General features: G+C 43.1%; 1 protein-coding gene across 9 annotated transcripts in view; it reads right to left on the reverse strand.

Annotated features, from left to right (window-relative positions):
* The window catches only part of Fbxl17 (F-box and leucine-rich repeat protein 17), a 438,576-nt gene that overhangs the window by 235,739 nt on the left and 185,310 nt on the right, over window positions 1–17,527 (reverse strand). Inside the window, exons 7-9 of one of the 9 annotated variants that reach the window (XM_063267331.1) lie at window positions 8,240–8,374; window positions 7,376–7,453; window positions 2,391–6,656 (exon numbers count right to left, since the gene is read on the reverse strand). The exons of 6 other annotated variants lie outside the window; for them this stretch is intronic. In XM_063267331.1, coding sequence (XP_063123401.1) covers window positions 7,411–7,453; window positions 8,240–8,374 — 178 coding nt within the window. In that variant the 3' untranslated portion in view covers window positions 2,391–6,656; window positions 7,376–7,410. Of the gene's footprint in view, window positions 1–2,390; window positions 7,454–8,239; window positions 8,375–17,527 lie in introns of those variants that run through there. 2 more of the 9 variants (XM_063267330.1, XM_039083780.2) reach the window with 2 other exon arrangements.

A 17,527-nucleotide genomic window follows, 5' to 3' on the forward strand; every position in this document is an offset into this window, starting at 1 on the left:
CTAAACGAGGAAGACTCAGGACTGTTGGAAATAAACAGGGAAATTCTATAAAAAGTATCTTAGAGTATCTGACACTTTATAAATTCTGTTTTAAAAAAAGGCACAAAATGTGTTCATTAGAAAACATAGTTTTTATTGTTCTAAGATTTAATTATTTTAATAAAACCAAACAAATAAAAAAGAAACAAATTAAAAATGATTTTTGAAAATGTGATATATAAATCCACCTACACAGTGAGAAATGTTTGCATAATAGCCCTCCTGGGACCGTAAGAAGAATCGCCAATTTCCATCACACAATAGTTTTTATTTCCCCTGCTGTATCGATTGCAGACCGTCTCTGCAATGCACGGTTATCCCCAAACCACGACTCTCCACCGATGAGGCTGAGTTCACTGAGTTTCCAGCGCTACAGGAGGCCACGGTTTATGCTCTTCATTGCAGACACTTTCTTCTACTACAGTCCTCTGAGTCAGCCTCACAGCTAACACCCATGTGTGCACACACGCATGCATGCACATGCCCGAGCACACGCGCGCGCGCACACACACACACACACACACACACACACACACACACACACACACACAAGAAAAGAAGCAAACAGCTGAAAAGTGAATGGGTTAATATATTGGCAATAATTTGTCTCCTTGCTATAATCTGCCCCTTGGCACAACAGAAGAAACCCCCACTCCCCAAGAAAAAAAATCCCTTAGCACAACCATTCAGAGGATTTGCTATGAAAGCAGACTATAAAACTAAAAATCAACAAGGGTCTGTCTACAAAGCTCAGCTAAACATGGTGTAGCGATCTATACTACAATTTTATGTCAGGCAGTTTCAATTTTTAATTAGATATAGATTGCTCAACACTGGCTAAGAAGGCAACTGGAAGCCAGCTACCGATGGGTATTTTTCCGTGACAACCACAGGAAGAGGAACCTTGTGACTATATACGATCTCGCTGGGAACCCCTGTGTATTAAACCTCTGCAATATTACAACACACATCAAACTCAATTATTACTTTTATGCTCATAGTCTATAGGAATTCTTTCCCTATCTAACTAAATGGAATTTTCTAGTTGATTTGATTTTTAAGTGGGTGCGATTGAACTAGGAAATCTGCACTCTCAGAGAATTGCATCAAAGGATTTACGTGTAAAGGAACTCGCTCAACAGTCTGGGTTACTGTCGTGGAGATTTTTAGTTTAAGAATGTTCTTTCAACTCTAAGCAATCAACCTACTTTTGTGCACCCTGGCGGAGCACATGAGCTGAGAGAGAGAGAACCTAAAGGGGGGCTCTGTTAGCACCACTTTCTCATGAACTAGGATTCCACCAATTTGTTCTGGGGTTGTACAGGCTGTCAGCAACTCAGAAATCAATGTCACGTATTCACCTGCTGACAGTCACAGGGTGACAGTATTGTAAATTAAGGGAAGGCATCTTCAAGCAGAGTTCCGTACACTTATTTCTAAGGAATCCATTTTGCAGTCTGATTTATGCTCTTAAAATAGACACCGCACCAGTGTCTGCCGAGACTCTCACAGGTATGGAATTGTCTAATTGAGCATCATTTTCCTTTATAATCAGAGATGTTCCCATTTACCTTCAATCACTTGCAGCCTCAGTTTTAATATTTTCTATACAGTGAAAATGAGTCAAAAGACTTCAGAAATAGTCCCGAATAACATTACTTACTTAAATCTGTATCCACTGAGATGAAAATTACTGAGTAGAAATATGTCACGGTAGTTACCTAACCCCTGAGAGTATCGCAAACGGCATTCCCTGAAGGAGGAATTCATTACCATGATAGATTGCTAAATCTTTCCTAAGCCCAGGATACAACAAAGGTTTTCAAAACAAGTGAAAAAGTGATTGACTGGTAAATTATAATCCTTTAAATATAGAATAACCTTGTTACAGTTTTCAAATTAGATTTTTCCAGGGTGTGCTGCACCTCTCTTTATCCATATTTCCCCAAGAAACTAAGAAAAGTGACCAAAATCAGAGTCAATACAAGTTCTGGTAAGTTGATACCAGCAGCCCATTGCTGTGGCGCTGACTAAGGTGACTTTACCACCCGAGAAACATCTGTTTGAAGGCAGTACAGTCATGCCTCAACTGTTTCCGTTTCCTGTTTGCTTTAAGGCTTTGTCCTTTCTTTTATATAAACATGCACATGATGGACATACATACTTTTTACTTATGGTTTTATTACGGCTAAGGAAAAAAATACTGAAAAGATTTGGGGGAAGTCAAAACTGGGATTTTTAATTTAGAAACATATGAAAAACTAAAAAGCTATCATATACACACGTGAAATGCATTCTAACCTCATAATTATAAGCATCAAAATGAACAAAACAAACAACAATGCCACATCTTCATAATTTAGGAGTTTTATTAACATCAGAATAAAAAATCATTAGTATTTGCATACAATCATACAAGTCGTGCAAAATGACTAAGACTGCAACAGAATGACTATCAAGCCTCTGGTGACAAGTGACATGCCGGAACCCAAATATATCAGAGTCAATTTAAATGCAAACCAAAACAAAAACAAAAAGACAAATTTAAACCAAGTAGTAAAATGCCAGTGTGTGCATACATGTGGGCTGCATACATGTGGGACGCACACAGGATGGAGCAAAACCAGGTTCACTCACAGACACTTTCTGAGTGTTGAATAGTTCTTTCCCACTGCTGTCATGTAGGCTTATTCATTAATGTCTATGTTGATAAATATGAGAGAAACGTTTGCTCTTCCATTCAGTTAAAAATTACCTGTACACGTTGTCAACTGTGATCTGCCTGCACAGTAAGAGTTACAGACATGGGAGTGCTAGTCAGATGTACAGGGATGAGGATCTATAAATGAAATTTATAAATGAAATTAATGGCATCACATTGTGGAGACCTAGCTTCAAAGTTCAGTCCTCATTTTAACCTGTATCTCAGATTTTTTGTTTCTGAAAACAAACCGTACACTTTTTCATTATTCCGGACAGCTGCAATCTTTCTAAACTTGCAAACTGTATAAAAATGATAAGACTCAAGAGACAGGTGATCCGTTGCCTCCGTGTAATTATTAGCATTACTTCTGAGACAATGTTTCAAACAGGAATCAGAACTGGAACACTGCCCAGGCTAAGCTCCACTCTTCATGCTTGTGCAGCAGATAGAATTCCTTGAATGTCGCAGGCTTCTAAGTGATAACTGCTCGCTTGCACACCCACCAGTGCAGTTCTAAACCCTGCTCCAAATACACATGATGATGAGGTTGCAATATTTTGTTATAAGAGTGATTTGCCACACATTCGTAAGTTGTCCAAGAATTCAGCTGCTAAAACCACACATGAACAGACACATGGAGTCCTCACTAACAAGATGAGTATAAATGACTTAGAACTGAGGAGAGGAGGGGAGTCTCTGGAATTGCAGCCCGCATGCCCATTGCTGGTTTTAATAGTAGAATAGAGGCTGATGGGAAATCTGAATGAAGCATCCCATCAAGAAACAGTGAAGGTGATCTATTCCTTTCCAGTAATCACAACTGTGAATTCGCTCGTGTTCTCAGAGACACAATAAACTACATTCTTATCAAATATAAGTCTCACTACAGAGGGAATTTAGAGTAATGATTAGTGAATAATAAATATAATGTTATACCACAAATGTGAAGTTTTCTTAGGCTGTAATAACTATGATTTCATTACAACTTCTGGTTTTCTCCTGTGATTTCTAAAATTTATCTCAATAAATTTAAAGGCTGAATTGCATAAATTTTTTAAGAAATTAATTTTTAGGAAAAACTGAAGGTGTATATGCAACTAGAATAAGTCTAGTGTTCTACTACAAGGCTGATTATGTCTCTTACATAAAAGAATTGTGTTATGTACATCCTAACTGATTTTCGTTCCTTTAAGAGACTCTACATGACTCTACAAATCTAGCATTTATTCAGCATAGACAGCAAGGACCACTGTAGTCTGAAGTGCGCACCTGTCGACATCCAACAGAAACGTATGGAGCACAGGCGTGTCATCCCAGATACTAGAGATGATAGAACAAGAAGATCCCAAGTTCAAAACCAGGCTGAGAAACTCCATGAGCCCCTGCCTCAAAACATATGAATGAGAACGGCTGAGGTAGAACTTAGTAAACACTGCTGGCCGGCATGAGCAAGGTCCTAGGCTCAAGGCCCAGGAGAAAACTATGAAAATCTTTATTAGGAACTATATTTGTACCCATTCTTTATTAACAATTATTACCCAAATATGCATTAATTAACACAGAAAAAGTGATTTAAAAGGAAAAGAGTATAAGTCACACTTTGCTTGCTTGTTCTCCATAACCATAGATGCTGCATGTTTACAACTATTCTAAAATCGTGTAAATAATTTCTCTTTAAACACTATCTTCTTAGCCTTAAAAAGACTTTATTCTCTAAGCAATTTGATGAATAAATTACATGTAAAAATTTTTAACAGTTTTTTTTAGTCAAGTCCAGAATGATCTATACAATAGCTTCCCTCCACAATCCCTTCTTTTAGACACTTCCTTATTAATGGTGGCTTCTAGTACAAAAAAAAAAAAAAAAAAAAAAGAAAGACATAATCCTGAGGCTCAGGAGGGATGGCAGAAGTATCCCCAGCCTGTCTCTGAACACCATCAGAGGATGTTATCAGCGCACACACCTCTACCTTAGCACACAAGCAAAGAATCATTCACGAGGAAGTTACTAGTAGTGTTAGGTATGGTGAGGAAATCTGCAGAAAGTCTAAAGTGCCTCCAGGGAGGAACAAGAATGTCAAACACCCAGCTACTCGGAGGCAAGGACATTGGGCAAGAGTGCAGTCACTCATCACAGCCTGGAGAGCTTCTGGAGGAATCTTTAGAATTCAGACACTGTAGAAACCGTCTGTGTAAGATGATCATCATTAAAGGGTTCTGTTTATAAGAACTGGGGAAAACCACAACATGTTAAAAAGTCGGGGTGCATTTTTAACTTCTAGTGTCTTCTGTGTGTTGCTCTGTTTATGGCTCTAATGCCAAGGGCAGTGCTTTCTCTGAGGGGTGTGCAGCAAGGACCATTCTGCTCTGCTGTAGCATAAACGAACCCTAAATTCTACAGAAACAGAAAACTCCATTTTACTGCTTCCAACTCTTCGATCATTCATTCATTCATTCTTCATTAATTTGGAACACAAATAAAAACTACCATACCAGAGCTATAAATGTTACTTTTATGTGTCTGTGTCTGTGTCTGTGTCTGTGTGTGTCACATGCCTGTGTCCTACGTACATGTGTGTGTCTGTGTGTGTGTATGTGTATGTCTGTGGTTGTGTGTGTATGTGTGTCTGTGTATGTCTGTGTCTGTGTGTATGTGTATGTGTATGTCTGTGTGTGTGTGTGTGTGTGTGTGTGTGAGTGTCTGTGTGTGGTGTATGTACGTGTGTGCATTTCCCACATATGTGTGGTATCTTTGGAAATCAGAATAGAAAAGTAGACCTCCTGGGCTGGAGGTAATGGACATTTTGAGCTGGGCGGCGTGAGTGCTGGGAACTAAATCAGGTCTTCTGGAAAAGCAGCAAGCACTCTTGCCTGCTGATTCCCTATACACTACATTTTCAATCCCTTAAGAGCAACACTTAATTCTGAGATCACTCTGAGACAGAAGGAAGAGAATCAATAAAAGAGGGAGGAAGGAAGGAGGGAGGGAGGCAGAGGGAAGAGAAAAAGGACACAAAAGGCTGTTAGCTGTATAAAGACAGAGGAGGAGTGGAGAAAACAAAGAGAAGAGAAACCACCTTAAAGTGGAGCCAAATGGTGCTATTTAAGGTAAGTGTGTACTGGCTGTGGAACCTTTACTGTTCTTACGTTCTCTGCTCCCTTTCCTGACCCTAAGAACGATTCTTCCAATGTGTTGGCATACACAGTATTCTGTTTAGAACGTAGCAGACATTTAGGAAGTGCCTAATAATACAGCACACCTTCAAGCTTAAACAGTGTGAGTTTTAGGAATCACTCTAATGCTCTAATCCTACGGGGCTGGGCACGAAGCTGCTGTCTAGAGCCTAGGACGTTGTCTTTGCCAGGCAAGCACTCCCTACAGATCTCCATCACCAGCTCTGCTGCCCTGCAGAGCTAAGGAAGGCGATGCTCAGCCAGGGCTGCCGCATTCGCTCTGCTGAAGACACAGAAATGCTGCACTGGGCAGCCTATGTTTTTATCATATAAAAATATTATTTTTATCAAAAATAAACAGTAATCCTCAAAATCATACCATTGGCAAAATAGCTAGTCTTTCTTATATGACCATAATAATCAATTAGAGGAAAACTATATGGAAGAGAAAGGAAACTAATAAATCCTTGCATTTCTGATAACGTATGTGTAATAGTAAATGCAGAAAAACCAACAGTGACTCCCCAAAGGGTACTTTTTTATTATGAAATCATTTATAATGAAAATAATGCTGTCTTAACTTCCCCTAGTGTCTCAGTCAGGGTTTCTATTCCTGCACAAACATCATGACCAAGAAGCGAGCTGGGGAGGAAAGGGTTTATTCAGCTTACACTTCCACATTGCTGTTCATCACCAAAGGAAGTCAGGACAAGAACTCACACAGGCCAGAAGGCAGGAGCTGATGCAAAGGACATGGAGCGATGTTACTTACTGGCTTGCTCAGCTTGCTTTCTTATAGAACCCAAGACCACCAGCCCAGGGACAGCACCACCCACAATGGGCTGGGCCCTCCCCCTTGATCACTAATTGAGAAAACGCCTTACAGCTGGGTTTCATGGAGGCCTTTCCTCAAGGGAAGCTCCTTTCCCTGTGAGAACTCAGCTTGTGCCAAGTGGACACACAGAACCTGCCAGCCCACCTAGTTTAGTTTTATAAACTTCCTAGCTTACTTCCATGTCTGCTCAGGTATTTTAAAACAGGGAGAAGTAAATTCAGAAATGATAATTTTTAATGTAATTAATTTCCCCTCAGTGCATGGAAAACTGATAGCTGCAGCCTTTCCAGCCCAGCACGGGGGTGGGGGAAGAAGGGCATAACTGCAGCTGCGGGATGCCTCCGGATGAACAAACCGGCAGGAGGAAACTCCCAGCGCTGTGCGCTCTGAGTGTCAAACCACACTAACGTGTTCACCGCCCAATGCACTGCTGCTGTCCTGCCCCACTCCCAACAGCCCCTTCGCCTCAGGGCACCCGTGGCTCTGCAGTGTTCAGGTGGGGCCCTTGGGGTCCTGTGCTTCTGCTGCGCCAAGCTTATCGCACACCTCCCCTCTGTCCTGAGACCGCACACTGACCCTATCTACAAAATCGTCAAGAACTTAGTCATGTCTAATGTATTTACATTTTAATGGTAGCATCATCATCTAAAGATCTTTATCACTGGATGGTTAAACAGAAAGCAGGGCTGCTATTTTCTTTCCTAGGACAAAATAATTCTTTGTGAGCATGAACATACACACACAGAGCAGTGATATATCTACATGCCCAGTGAGTGATGGGATGAGGCCCAAGGGTGAGCATTCCATGGCTGGGCCAGTCCAGCTGGCTCCTAGCTCTCACATGCTGTCTGTGAAATTAGCAAAGGTGTGGAAGGGGAATGGGGCATGCTTCCGAGGCTGCTGGAGCAGTCCATTTTTTCCCCTTTCACAAAAAGTTGAAAGAGATGGCTTCTTGAGGGATTCATCAGGGATTCATAAGTGGGAGGGATTCTGGGTGGGGACCCCAGAAATACTGATGCACAATCTACTCTGCATTCCTGGGCTTTTAACCTCTACACTGAAGAGGGTAAAGACGCTGCAGGCCTCTGGTTCCTGGTGCTCCCTAAATATCTAAGTTCTTGTCAGCAGTGACATGAGCAATCTAGATGTTTCCAGTTTCTATCTTCTTTCATAATTATCACACTGTACACACAGCAAGAGCTTGAGCCAACCTGGCCTATATGAGGAAGATTTGAGGCGGGAGAAGGGGGAAGGACAAAGAGAAATGGATAAAAGCCCTTGTTCTAAATGATAATATTTGTATCTGGCATCCCATTAGCCTTGGGTGTTGAGTTCAGGAGCAGAAATTCAATCAGTTGCTCTAATTTCTGTAATAAACTGCACATCTCTGATCTCCCATAAAAAGTGAACTTTCAAATAAATGTTTTGGGAAATACTATCACAGAGGGAAAGAGGTAAATTCTAAACTATTAACCCCTTCCTCTTACACCATCCAGAAGTCGATGCCTCCAGCACGGTTTTGTGAGCCATGAGCAGTATTAATGCAGCGGTAGCGGTCGCACGGAGATGGCTGCCGCTTCACATAAATCCTCCATGTGCTGGGCAGCGGGAGTCTCTTCAGCCTCCACAGAAAACAAGGTGACAGTGAGATTAACTTAGTCTTGTGAATAAAGCTCATCTGTGACACTTCTGTGAATGGCTGTTGCTAGGAATGTGGTCTAAACTCACAGAGAAGCTCACGCTCCTGTATCAGCCCAAAGAACTGATTCCACCATCCCAAATATTTTAAACACAATGATAAAGAGAAATTTTAATAAGTCTACCATACTGTTGATAGCATTCTGAAACTAGGCTTTAATCTATTAATTACTGTGAAAGTACATGGCCGTTTTCAGCTTGAATTGCAGCAGCTGGGAGAGATCTGCCCTCATATCTTTCCCTTGTGGAGCAGCAGAGGAGGCTCAAGAGACAGATGGTAGGGCCCTTCCTTCCCATAGGCCACGTAAGGGGTAAGCAATTGTGGTGAGGGCTCTCCTCAGAAGTGGAGGTGCCAGCATGTCAGCCTCTGCGAACTGTCAGTGCGCAGCCCCTCAGGCTTGTCCTTATTGAGGTGGGACTCACGCTGAGTACCTGTCTATGTGTTGACTGGGGGACTCTGGAGTAGTGCAGCATGGCCGTGACTTGTCCAGGCTTCTGTAAACTATCTTTCAGTCACCAGCCTTGCACAGAAGCCCTGACTTGGTAAGCCAGCACCTTCCCTATGTGGTAAAATAGAATATGTGGAGGTGTAAATAGAAGTAAATAGGAATAGGTAGGGAGAAATGATTACATTTATCTAATACCCAAGAAGCTAATTTTGATATTCAGTAATATCATCTAATCTTTTAAACTAAGGGTAATAAAAGCTAAAAGCTAGAATGATCACAAGTCTATCTATAGTCTTGTAAACTTACTTCAACCTGAATTTCCTACGGACCGAATACAAGTCAATCAGAAAAGGTCTTGAAATGTCTTTTCACTTTTAGGGGAAGATCATTGTTTTGAGTGTAATTTCTTCCCAAAATACTCTGTTTTATCCTATGGAAATTGGTTGTGTGCGCTGTGCCGCGGCCGTTGGCAGCCCACGACTGGATTGTCTACACTGACGGATTCTGAGGATCAACTGGTGTTCTTGTTTGCAGAGCAGGAAGAGCCTCTGCCTTGCTCTCTGCCTCCATGTGGGCACCTGCTACTTATCTCTTCAGACACAGGACCCACACCCGTGTGCTCTCAAAAACTGGCACGACCGCCTACTAGTTAGCACGCCTGAGAGGAAAGTGGCGTGGCACTGTCAAGAAAGCTGCCGTACACGGTAAGTGCACACTGATGAGATTACTTAATTATTCCAGAACTTATCACTGCCCAGCAATTATCTGCTCCAGAAAATGCACTGTTCGTACAAAGCTTGCACTGCACATCAAAGTTCTTAAGTTAAAAAGACAGAATTTCCAGACAGACACTTCAGTAATGTACTTTGTCCTCACAATAAACACTTCAGTGTGTCCACATATATGTTTTCACATAAAGTGAATTCAGATACAGGGGCGAAGTAGAACACCATATTTAACTCTGATCCAGTGAAAACTGGAGGAGATACGTGATCGTAACTACCTGTGCCCAGACTCCTCATCATCAGGCATCTACCACTTCCAAGATCAAGACCCATGCACTCTAAAACTAATTACGGCGCTGGCCTTGTCCGGCTCACATCTGGGCCATCAAGCTGGGAGACTCTGAGTGTAGCTTCTGCCGTTACTAGGAGACGACTATGCAGTCCATGACATCACTACAAAGTCTCCTGGCAAATATCGGCTCCTCTGGCTCCTACTCTGTCTGCTCTCCTCTGCTCTAATAGGTGCCTGCAGAAAGCTGTGGGTGTCCTAGAGAAGAGCACACCAACTGGCTGTCCAGTTCCAATAATCAGCCCTGAAAACAGACATAGAAGGAACATTGTACACACCACACAGGTAACTTTTAGGAATATATACGTATATACGCATATCTGTGCAACAAAAAAATGGTGAAAGCAGAGGCCATAAATTTGAAGGAGAGTGAGAGAGGTACATGGGAGGGTTTGGGGGGAGGAAAGGAAAGAAAGAAATGTAATTATATTATAGTCAGAAAAATAAACTATTTATGGCTTTGGGGAGATGGCTTGGTGAATACATGTGCTTGTTGTGCAGGAATGAGAATCTGCACTGGGATCCCCACACGAAAATCTGATCGTGGCCACGCACACACACGTGTACCTATATTGGCAGAAGTGCTGTGGCTGCTCACTGTCAGTTCAGTGAGGATGCTAGCTGGTCTTGCAGTCCCACTGATGTGACGGAACACCATGGCCAGAGCAACTCCATAGGGCCAAGGCAATCATTCAACTGGGCAGGAGCCTGTGGGAGGAGCTAACACAGAGGTCATGGAGGGCGCTGCTCTCTGGCTCTCTGGCTTGCTCAGCCTGCTTCCTTATAGAACCCAGGGCCACCAGCCCAGGGATGGCACCACTCACAACTGGCTCTGCACCCCTCACAGCAGTCATAATTAAGGAAATGCCCTGCAAACTTGCCTACAGCCTGAACTTACGGAGATATTTCCTCACTGAGGTTCCCTTCTCTCAGATAACGAGCTTGTGTCGAGGTGACAAAGACTATGGACTCTAGCACCCAGAGTCCTGATCTGGACTCTGCACTGACACGCAGAGATGGACACACCTACACACAGGCACAAAACCTGACTGCTCGTTTTTAAATTTTAAGTTAATCCCATTTTTTCTAGAATATTTGGGTTTCTTTTATGTAATTCCTCAAAGCAGTTTCCAGAATGCTGACATTTAAAAATGCAACTCAAAAGGACAGGTCTGTTTGCACAATTGAGATGCTACTCGGTAATTTTTCTGAAGTTTCCTAAATGAGGGACGGCATCAAGCAGACAAGGGTAGGGAGGTCAGATGGGGAAGACCTGTCTCCCCTGCAAACTGCACAACTGGCTGTATGTAGGGAGGAGCCTTAACCCCAGCCCTACTCTTGCCCGGGTCTGGCTGGTCCCTCGTTGGCTTCAATGAGAGTACAGGTATGTACTCCCTGAGGAACCTAAAGACCTATTCTGCAAAATGGATGTGACGACTACACCTAAAATATTAAAATCTGCACATCTTGAAATTTTTAAAAATCAGTGTGACAAAGAAAACATGCGGAGTGATGCTCCACATAGAAAACACTCTCCGTGGTTTCCAACCGGAAATGCAAACATAGAGAAGATACAAAGACAGCATAACCTCTCAGTCTCGAGGATCTAACCGCCATGCTCTGCTTCTAACTGGGCAAGACAAAGAAGCTAAAAGAGAGGGCCCTCGGGTGACATCAGAGCAAAGGCTTACTTTATCATCACATGCCTATGTGTGCTGTCTTATACTCAGGTAAAGTGACCTGTAGTGGTATGCGGAATCTAAAGCTCCTCCCCATTTCTGTTTCGCTGTTAAAAAAGTGTAGGCAGCTCCAAGCTGACGACACTCACTTGACACTATAGCCACTGGCTGCAAACTTACTTAGCAGCCATGGTGTGCTCTGTAAAAATCCAACTGTACACCAGGAATATGTACATAGACATGCATGCTTTGTTTTCATACGACAGGGTCTCACTCGGTACCACTAGCTGGCCTGAAACTTGACATAAACAAGGCTGGCCTAGAACATGCAGCAAATCTCCTGCCTCCCGATCCTGGGAATACACGCATGGGCCACTAAATCTAGTTTAAGTCATGAATATTTAAAGAAATGCTCTATATCTTTTAAGAAATGTTTAATACTTAGAAATAGTTTTCAAAAGTATCAATTTTTGGCCCATCAGTACACAAACTCAGTGAAAGCTTTTGTGTGGGCTTTAGGCTGTGTGGAGAGTGCGCACTTCACTGACTAATGACTAATATAGCGGGCTCTGCTATGTAACAGACAAGGAAACGTCTCCCTTGACCTGGAACTACAGGGCAGCACAGAGAGGAAAAGAGGACAGGTAAAGTGCACATTTTCTCCTCGGGCTCAAGCACAGCCTTGAGACTCAGAAGTCATTCTAGCGCGTCTTTATGCTCTTAATAAGTTACTTCAGACCTTCTACCTATCACCCACTTGGTAATAACTGACGTCAGGCAAGAGGATGCAATTAAAAGCAAACTAATGACTAGAACTCATCACTGGTCCCAAAGGAACCCAAGAGTACACAGAAAGAGCCACAAATGGCCGTGATAGCTATGATGTGTGCATGGTATAAAAATGGCCATGGTGACAGATACAAAGTGAACATCGAGTTGACCATCCAAAAGGGAAAAACTGCTTCAATGCACGGATCTGCAGAGGGGCCACGTGAGCAGCAGAAACTGAGGTAAGAACTGCCTCGGACTTACCAGCTTTTGCAGACAGAGCATACATCTCCCCTCCTACTGAGAAATCGTTAATACTTAAGTGAAGTGATGCCGTGGAAAGAAGGATGTTTACAGGCACAAAACAGGTGCGGGGAGACTCACGCAGGTTATACACTGGCGTATCTGAATGGCAGGAGGGAGGCAGGTGCCTAGGTACCGATAGAGTAAATGCTGAAGTACCTAAGAGTGCTCCGAATAGTGAGTGAGTTTGTGCACAGAGACACAGCATTTGCCAAGTGTAGAGTCGTCCCACCATTCTATCATCTACAAATGTGACTTATGGAACGTGATGGCTGTCTTATATAATCCTGGCTCACGGCACCCTCAGTTTCAGTTTCAATCAGTGTTTCCTGCATTCTCCCATGTAGCTGCTGAGCTCTGCTGGAGGAGAAGCAGCAGAGATGTAGACGGGTGCCATGTTAGCGTTATGCCTTCGAGCACACAGAGCCACTCAGCGGTTCTACATTCTGCCCCTCGGCTCCCTCTGCCACTTCCCATAGGGCTTCCAAACTCTAGCTCCTGACACAGGAGCCCAAAGCCAGCCCCTCTCTGCCTCAGGCCTTTAACTCAGAACTTGATTAGCTTCAAAGAACAACGAAGGGGCATCAGGCCTGTATTCTCAAAGCTTTCTGTCCTCCACAGAAGCCGTTTAATGTTTAATCAGTGCAGCTTGCCATCATGGAAGAGGAGAACATTTCTTCTCCTCCAGGCTGATGCTTTCTGACGGCCCTTACTCCTAAGCGTAACCCCCAGCCCCCAGTTCCATCGCTCCCCAAACGCCTTCCTCTCCTTACACGGAGACCTGCCATTTTCGAATCTCCATTGCCTCAGTCTCTGAACACCTTCAAGTCTCTCACACTTTAGGAAGTGAAGCAAAATAAGACTGCCTCTCCCGCTAGGTGGCATGAGGCCATGTTTTACGTGCCTCCTTGGCTCTGCTGGGTCATGGTTCTCTCTGACGCTTCTGGAACCTTCTTAAAATGTTCTCTTCTTTCAGTTTCACATAACAGGTCTCTCCCTGACACTCTAAAAATGCATTTTCTGCATTATCTCTCCTTCCTCTGCCCAACCTTTATCAACAGAGTTTCTTAGTTTTATATCAAGGCCCTCACGCATCAGTCTGAGAAAAAAGTACTAACAGTCAGATAGACGGACGGGTGGACGGGTGGATGGATGGATACTATACACATACACATATACATACATACATACATACATACATACATACATATCCTGTCCTAATGTCTGGCTCAAATTCATCTCTCAATTTCTACACCTACAATCAAACAGCAGGTAGAAGCAAACTCAATGGTGTACCTGTCCCCAGATCAAGATGGCTTCCCTTCTTATTCAGTGTGACAGCTACTTGGCTATGTCTTCTGACTTCCTATAGCGAATCATTAATTGTATCTTCTGCCCAAATGGTCAACTCCTCATTCCCAAAGTTCTCTATTTCTGACTTAAATTTAAACACCGTTGTCTCTTGCCTGGACAGGGTCTCCGCCCTTCTCCCAGCTGTCTAAAACTTGCTGTCTCTCCTCCGTTCAGCACTGTATGCAGACTGGCTGCTCTCCACCTCCTGTGTCATCACTTACTGTGTGTCCTCTACAGCAGTGACCCTGTTCTTCCATGCACTGGACTCCCTTCCAGTCCCGTCCTCCAGAATGCCACCTTAAAGCAGCAGGAGGAATTCTCCTTGGCCCTCAAGTCCCTGGTGCAACATTCTTCCCTGCTGAGTGAAGGTACCTCGGGTTCCTTTGACTGCTTATTCCACCACACAGACCTGAGAGCTGGGCATATTCCTTTAACGTCTGCCAGAATGGCTAGACCTTGTAGACTTCCTGAAGTTCGCCAAGCATGGCAACAATGACTGTGTGTGTTTTATGACACCAGAGTCTAAACCACATTCATGACACTGTAGGAGACAACATTTTTCTCAAACCATGCCCAGGCCACTGTAGGAGACAACCAATGTTTCTTTTTGATAAAAAAAATAAAATAAAATAAAGCATGTACCAATTTTTCTATCCAGTAGCTGTCCCACACATCAAGATGAGTTCAAGTTACCTCAACAATTAATTTGAAGCTATGAAAGTTCTCGAGGCCATTTCTAAACATTTCTGAACTACTTACTGTATCAGCTGCCTGAACCCATCTCTAGTCAGTTCCTACTATTTGCCCTCAAACTACAGACTGCAAGCCCAACAGATTCCACACTGTTGAGAGCCTCCAGGCATGCGCTCGTGGGTCTGTGAGCCTCCAGCATGCATGCTCAGGTCAGCATTCCCTCCACCTGCAGGGGAAGCAGCCTCATCCTTAAAGCTGCTGCTCTGACATCACTCCTGCCTGAAGCAGGCCTGACCTCACCACTCCCATCGGAGGCTGTGCTGATGAACCTGCCTCTGGCTTGTTCCAACTGATCTTCTGAGCTGCAAAAGCCTCGTGAGTTTTACTTATTTGCCAAGAATGCATCTCTGCTGCTAGAATCACAGCTCCTCAGAGTGGGGGCTGCAATATTTATCTCTAAAACTCTGGCGCTGACATGCTCGTGTGCTAGCAGGATGAGCAAGGGGAGAATCACATAAAACACAAACATACACACACATTTCCGTTCCAACTGGCATTAACTTACCTACACTTAAAATATCCGTTCCCTCCATTCTTACTGGTCTCGCTGGCACTTTACGAACAAAAAAGCTACATTCAAATTATAATTATTTGGAATTCTGTGTTTTGCTTCTCCTGTAATCTTTGTGGTTGTTGTTGTTGTTGCAAACAGTAACTTTTCAAAGGCTGTTTAGAGAACTTTTCCCAGTTCCTGCAAAGAAGGTTCTTAAAGGGTGTTTAAGGAGCTGAATCTGGACAGACACGGTGATAAGGCACAGCTTGGATCAGTGGGCCCGAGGGTGCTCCCTGCCATCCATCTTCCTAAGCAGCCCCACTCTGGATCTCGAGCACACTTTCTTTGGTACAAAGATGCCATCTGTTTCTCAGTAAAGATCAGTTTGATTTTGTAAGTAGCAGTAATAAGTAATACTAATAATCACTGCATTTAAAACTAATTGAAACAAGGAACACCTCAGGGGAGTGTTGACTAGGGAGTGGAGAGGATTTCTTTTAAACTGTGAGACAGTAAAATGAACTCCAGTGCTCACTGAAGAAAACAAGACATTGGAGCTGTCACTGCACAGACTCACTCAGATTCTAAACACACTCTCCTGTGACTGTGTCATCATGACAGCATTCACATATACATGCACAGAACGCACAGCTGACACATTCATTCACTGGCACGGGGCTTTACTGAGGATAAGAAGTAGAACCCAAGTACCTCCCCAGGCCACACTTCTTAAAACAACCAGACAGGCGGACGAGTCAGACCCATCTTCTGATGGCAGGCTCACCTCTTCCACACATTTACCAATATCTGCACCAAAAGTCCCTCCTCATTTTATCAAGATAAATATATAAGTATATTTGAAGCCCAGATAGCTTTAGCAGTCCAAGCCAGGTATCTCTACTGAAAAAACGGAAGGTACTTCCTTCTGTTTGTGAACTTGCTTTCTATGTGGGGCAGGCGAGCAGGAGGGGAGGGGAGGAGGAGGGGAGGAGGGGAGGTGGGGAGGAAGATGGGTAAGCAGGAAGGCAGGAAGGCAAAACACTATTTTCTCAGGCCCAGTCTGATCCTGTCAATGGCTGCTTTTGCAAGTTGTCCTCATGTGAATTTTGGGCAGAAAAAAAAAATAAAGCATAAAATCATAAAATTCTCAAAAGCTAGTAAAGATATTGGGGGATTCGGGAGAGAGTAACAAAAAATCCCAAATCAATGGAAATAACTTCAGGTTGAAAGTCACAGGAAGAACGTCCTATGCACAGCTCTTAGGAAACCTGTGTTTCTAAAGCACAGCAGAACCACCGAGCTGTGCACCTTAGGAAGCCACCCTTGTTCTGTATTTCTTTGGCATTTGTTCCAAACCAAATTAAGATCCAAAAGCAAAATAAAAGGTTTTCCATTTGAGCACTTCTGAAATAGGAAAAATCTGTTTCCTTCCACCGTGCACACTAAACCCTCCAAGAGCTACTGCACCTGCTCCTGGAGAGGGCAATGCTGGTAAGATGTTAATAAACTCCTTCTACAGAGACCGAAAATGACGTGGTAATTGACCTTGCGATCACGGACACATGCGCACGCACACACACACACACACACACACACACACACGGAAGCATTTTTGTAACATTAAAACACCCTCGTTAAATCATTTTGTCAATCAGAGGAAGCAATTTTCCACGGCTAAAAATATTTTAAATCTGATATAAGAATAAAATTATATTAACATGCCATGATGCATGGGCTTGGTGACTTGCCAAGGGTAGATGCAGACGTCTGCAGATTCCTCTTTCAAAGATAATACCAAGCATTCCAACATTTCTAATTCGCAGTCAACTGCTGTAGGCAAAAAAGCTGTTCCTAGTAATCCTGTCCTGAGATGTATTTTAAACCACTCCCCAAACATTGCTTAAACTATGTCTCCATGTACTTTTCCTATCAGAAATTTCTTTAGCACACAGAATCTACTGACGTTCTCTAAGTAAATGAGTTCAAAACGTGACTAACACTGACAAAAAAATATCTGTTGGTCTATTCCACCTTGAGAGCACAATAAAAGAAAGCCTGACTCTGAATCTTCACATCAATAAAAATGAACATGATTAACAATTCAAGTAAATTAGACTTTCACACTGATCACTGTGAATTTGCCTGTATTTTAGAAAACAAATGTGGTAGAAAAGAGTAGGACTTTAAATGCACTGTTTTAATTCA

This window comes from Rattus norvegicus, chromosome 9 (genome assembly GCF_036323735.1).
Source record: "Rattus norvegicus strain BN/NHsdMcwi chromosome 9, GRCr8, whole genome shotgun sequence".
NCBI lineage: Eukaryota > Metazoa > Chordata > Mammalia > Rodentia > Muridae > Rattus > Rattus norvegicus.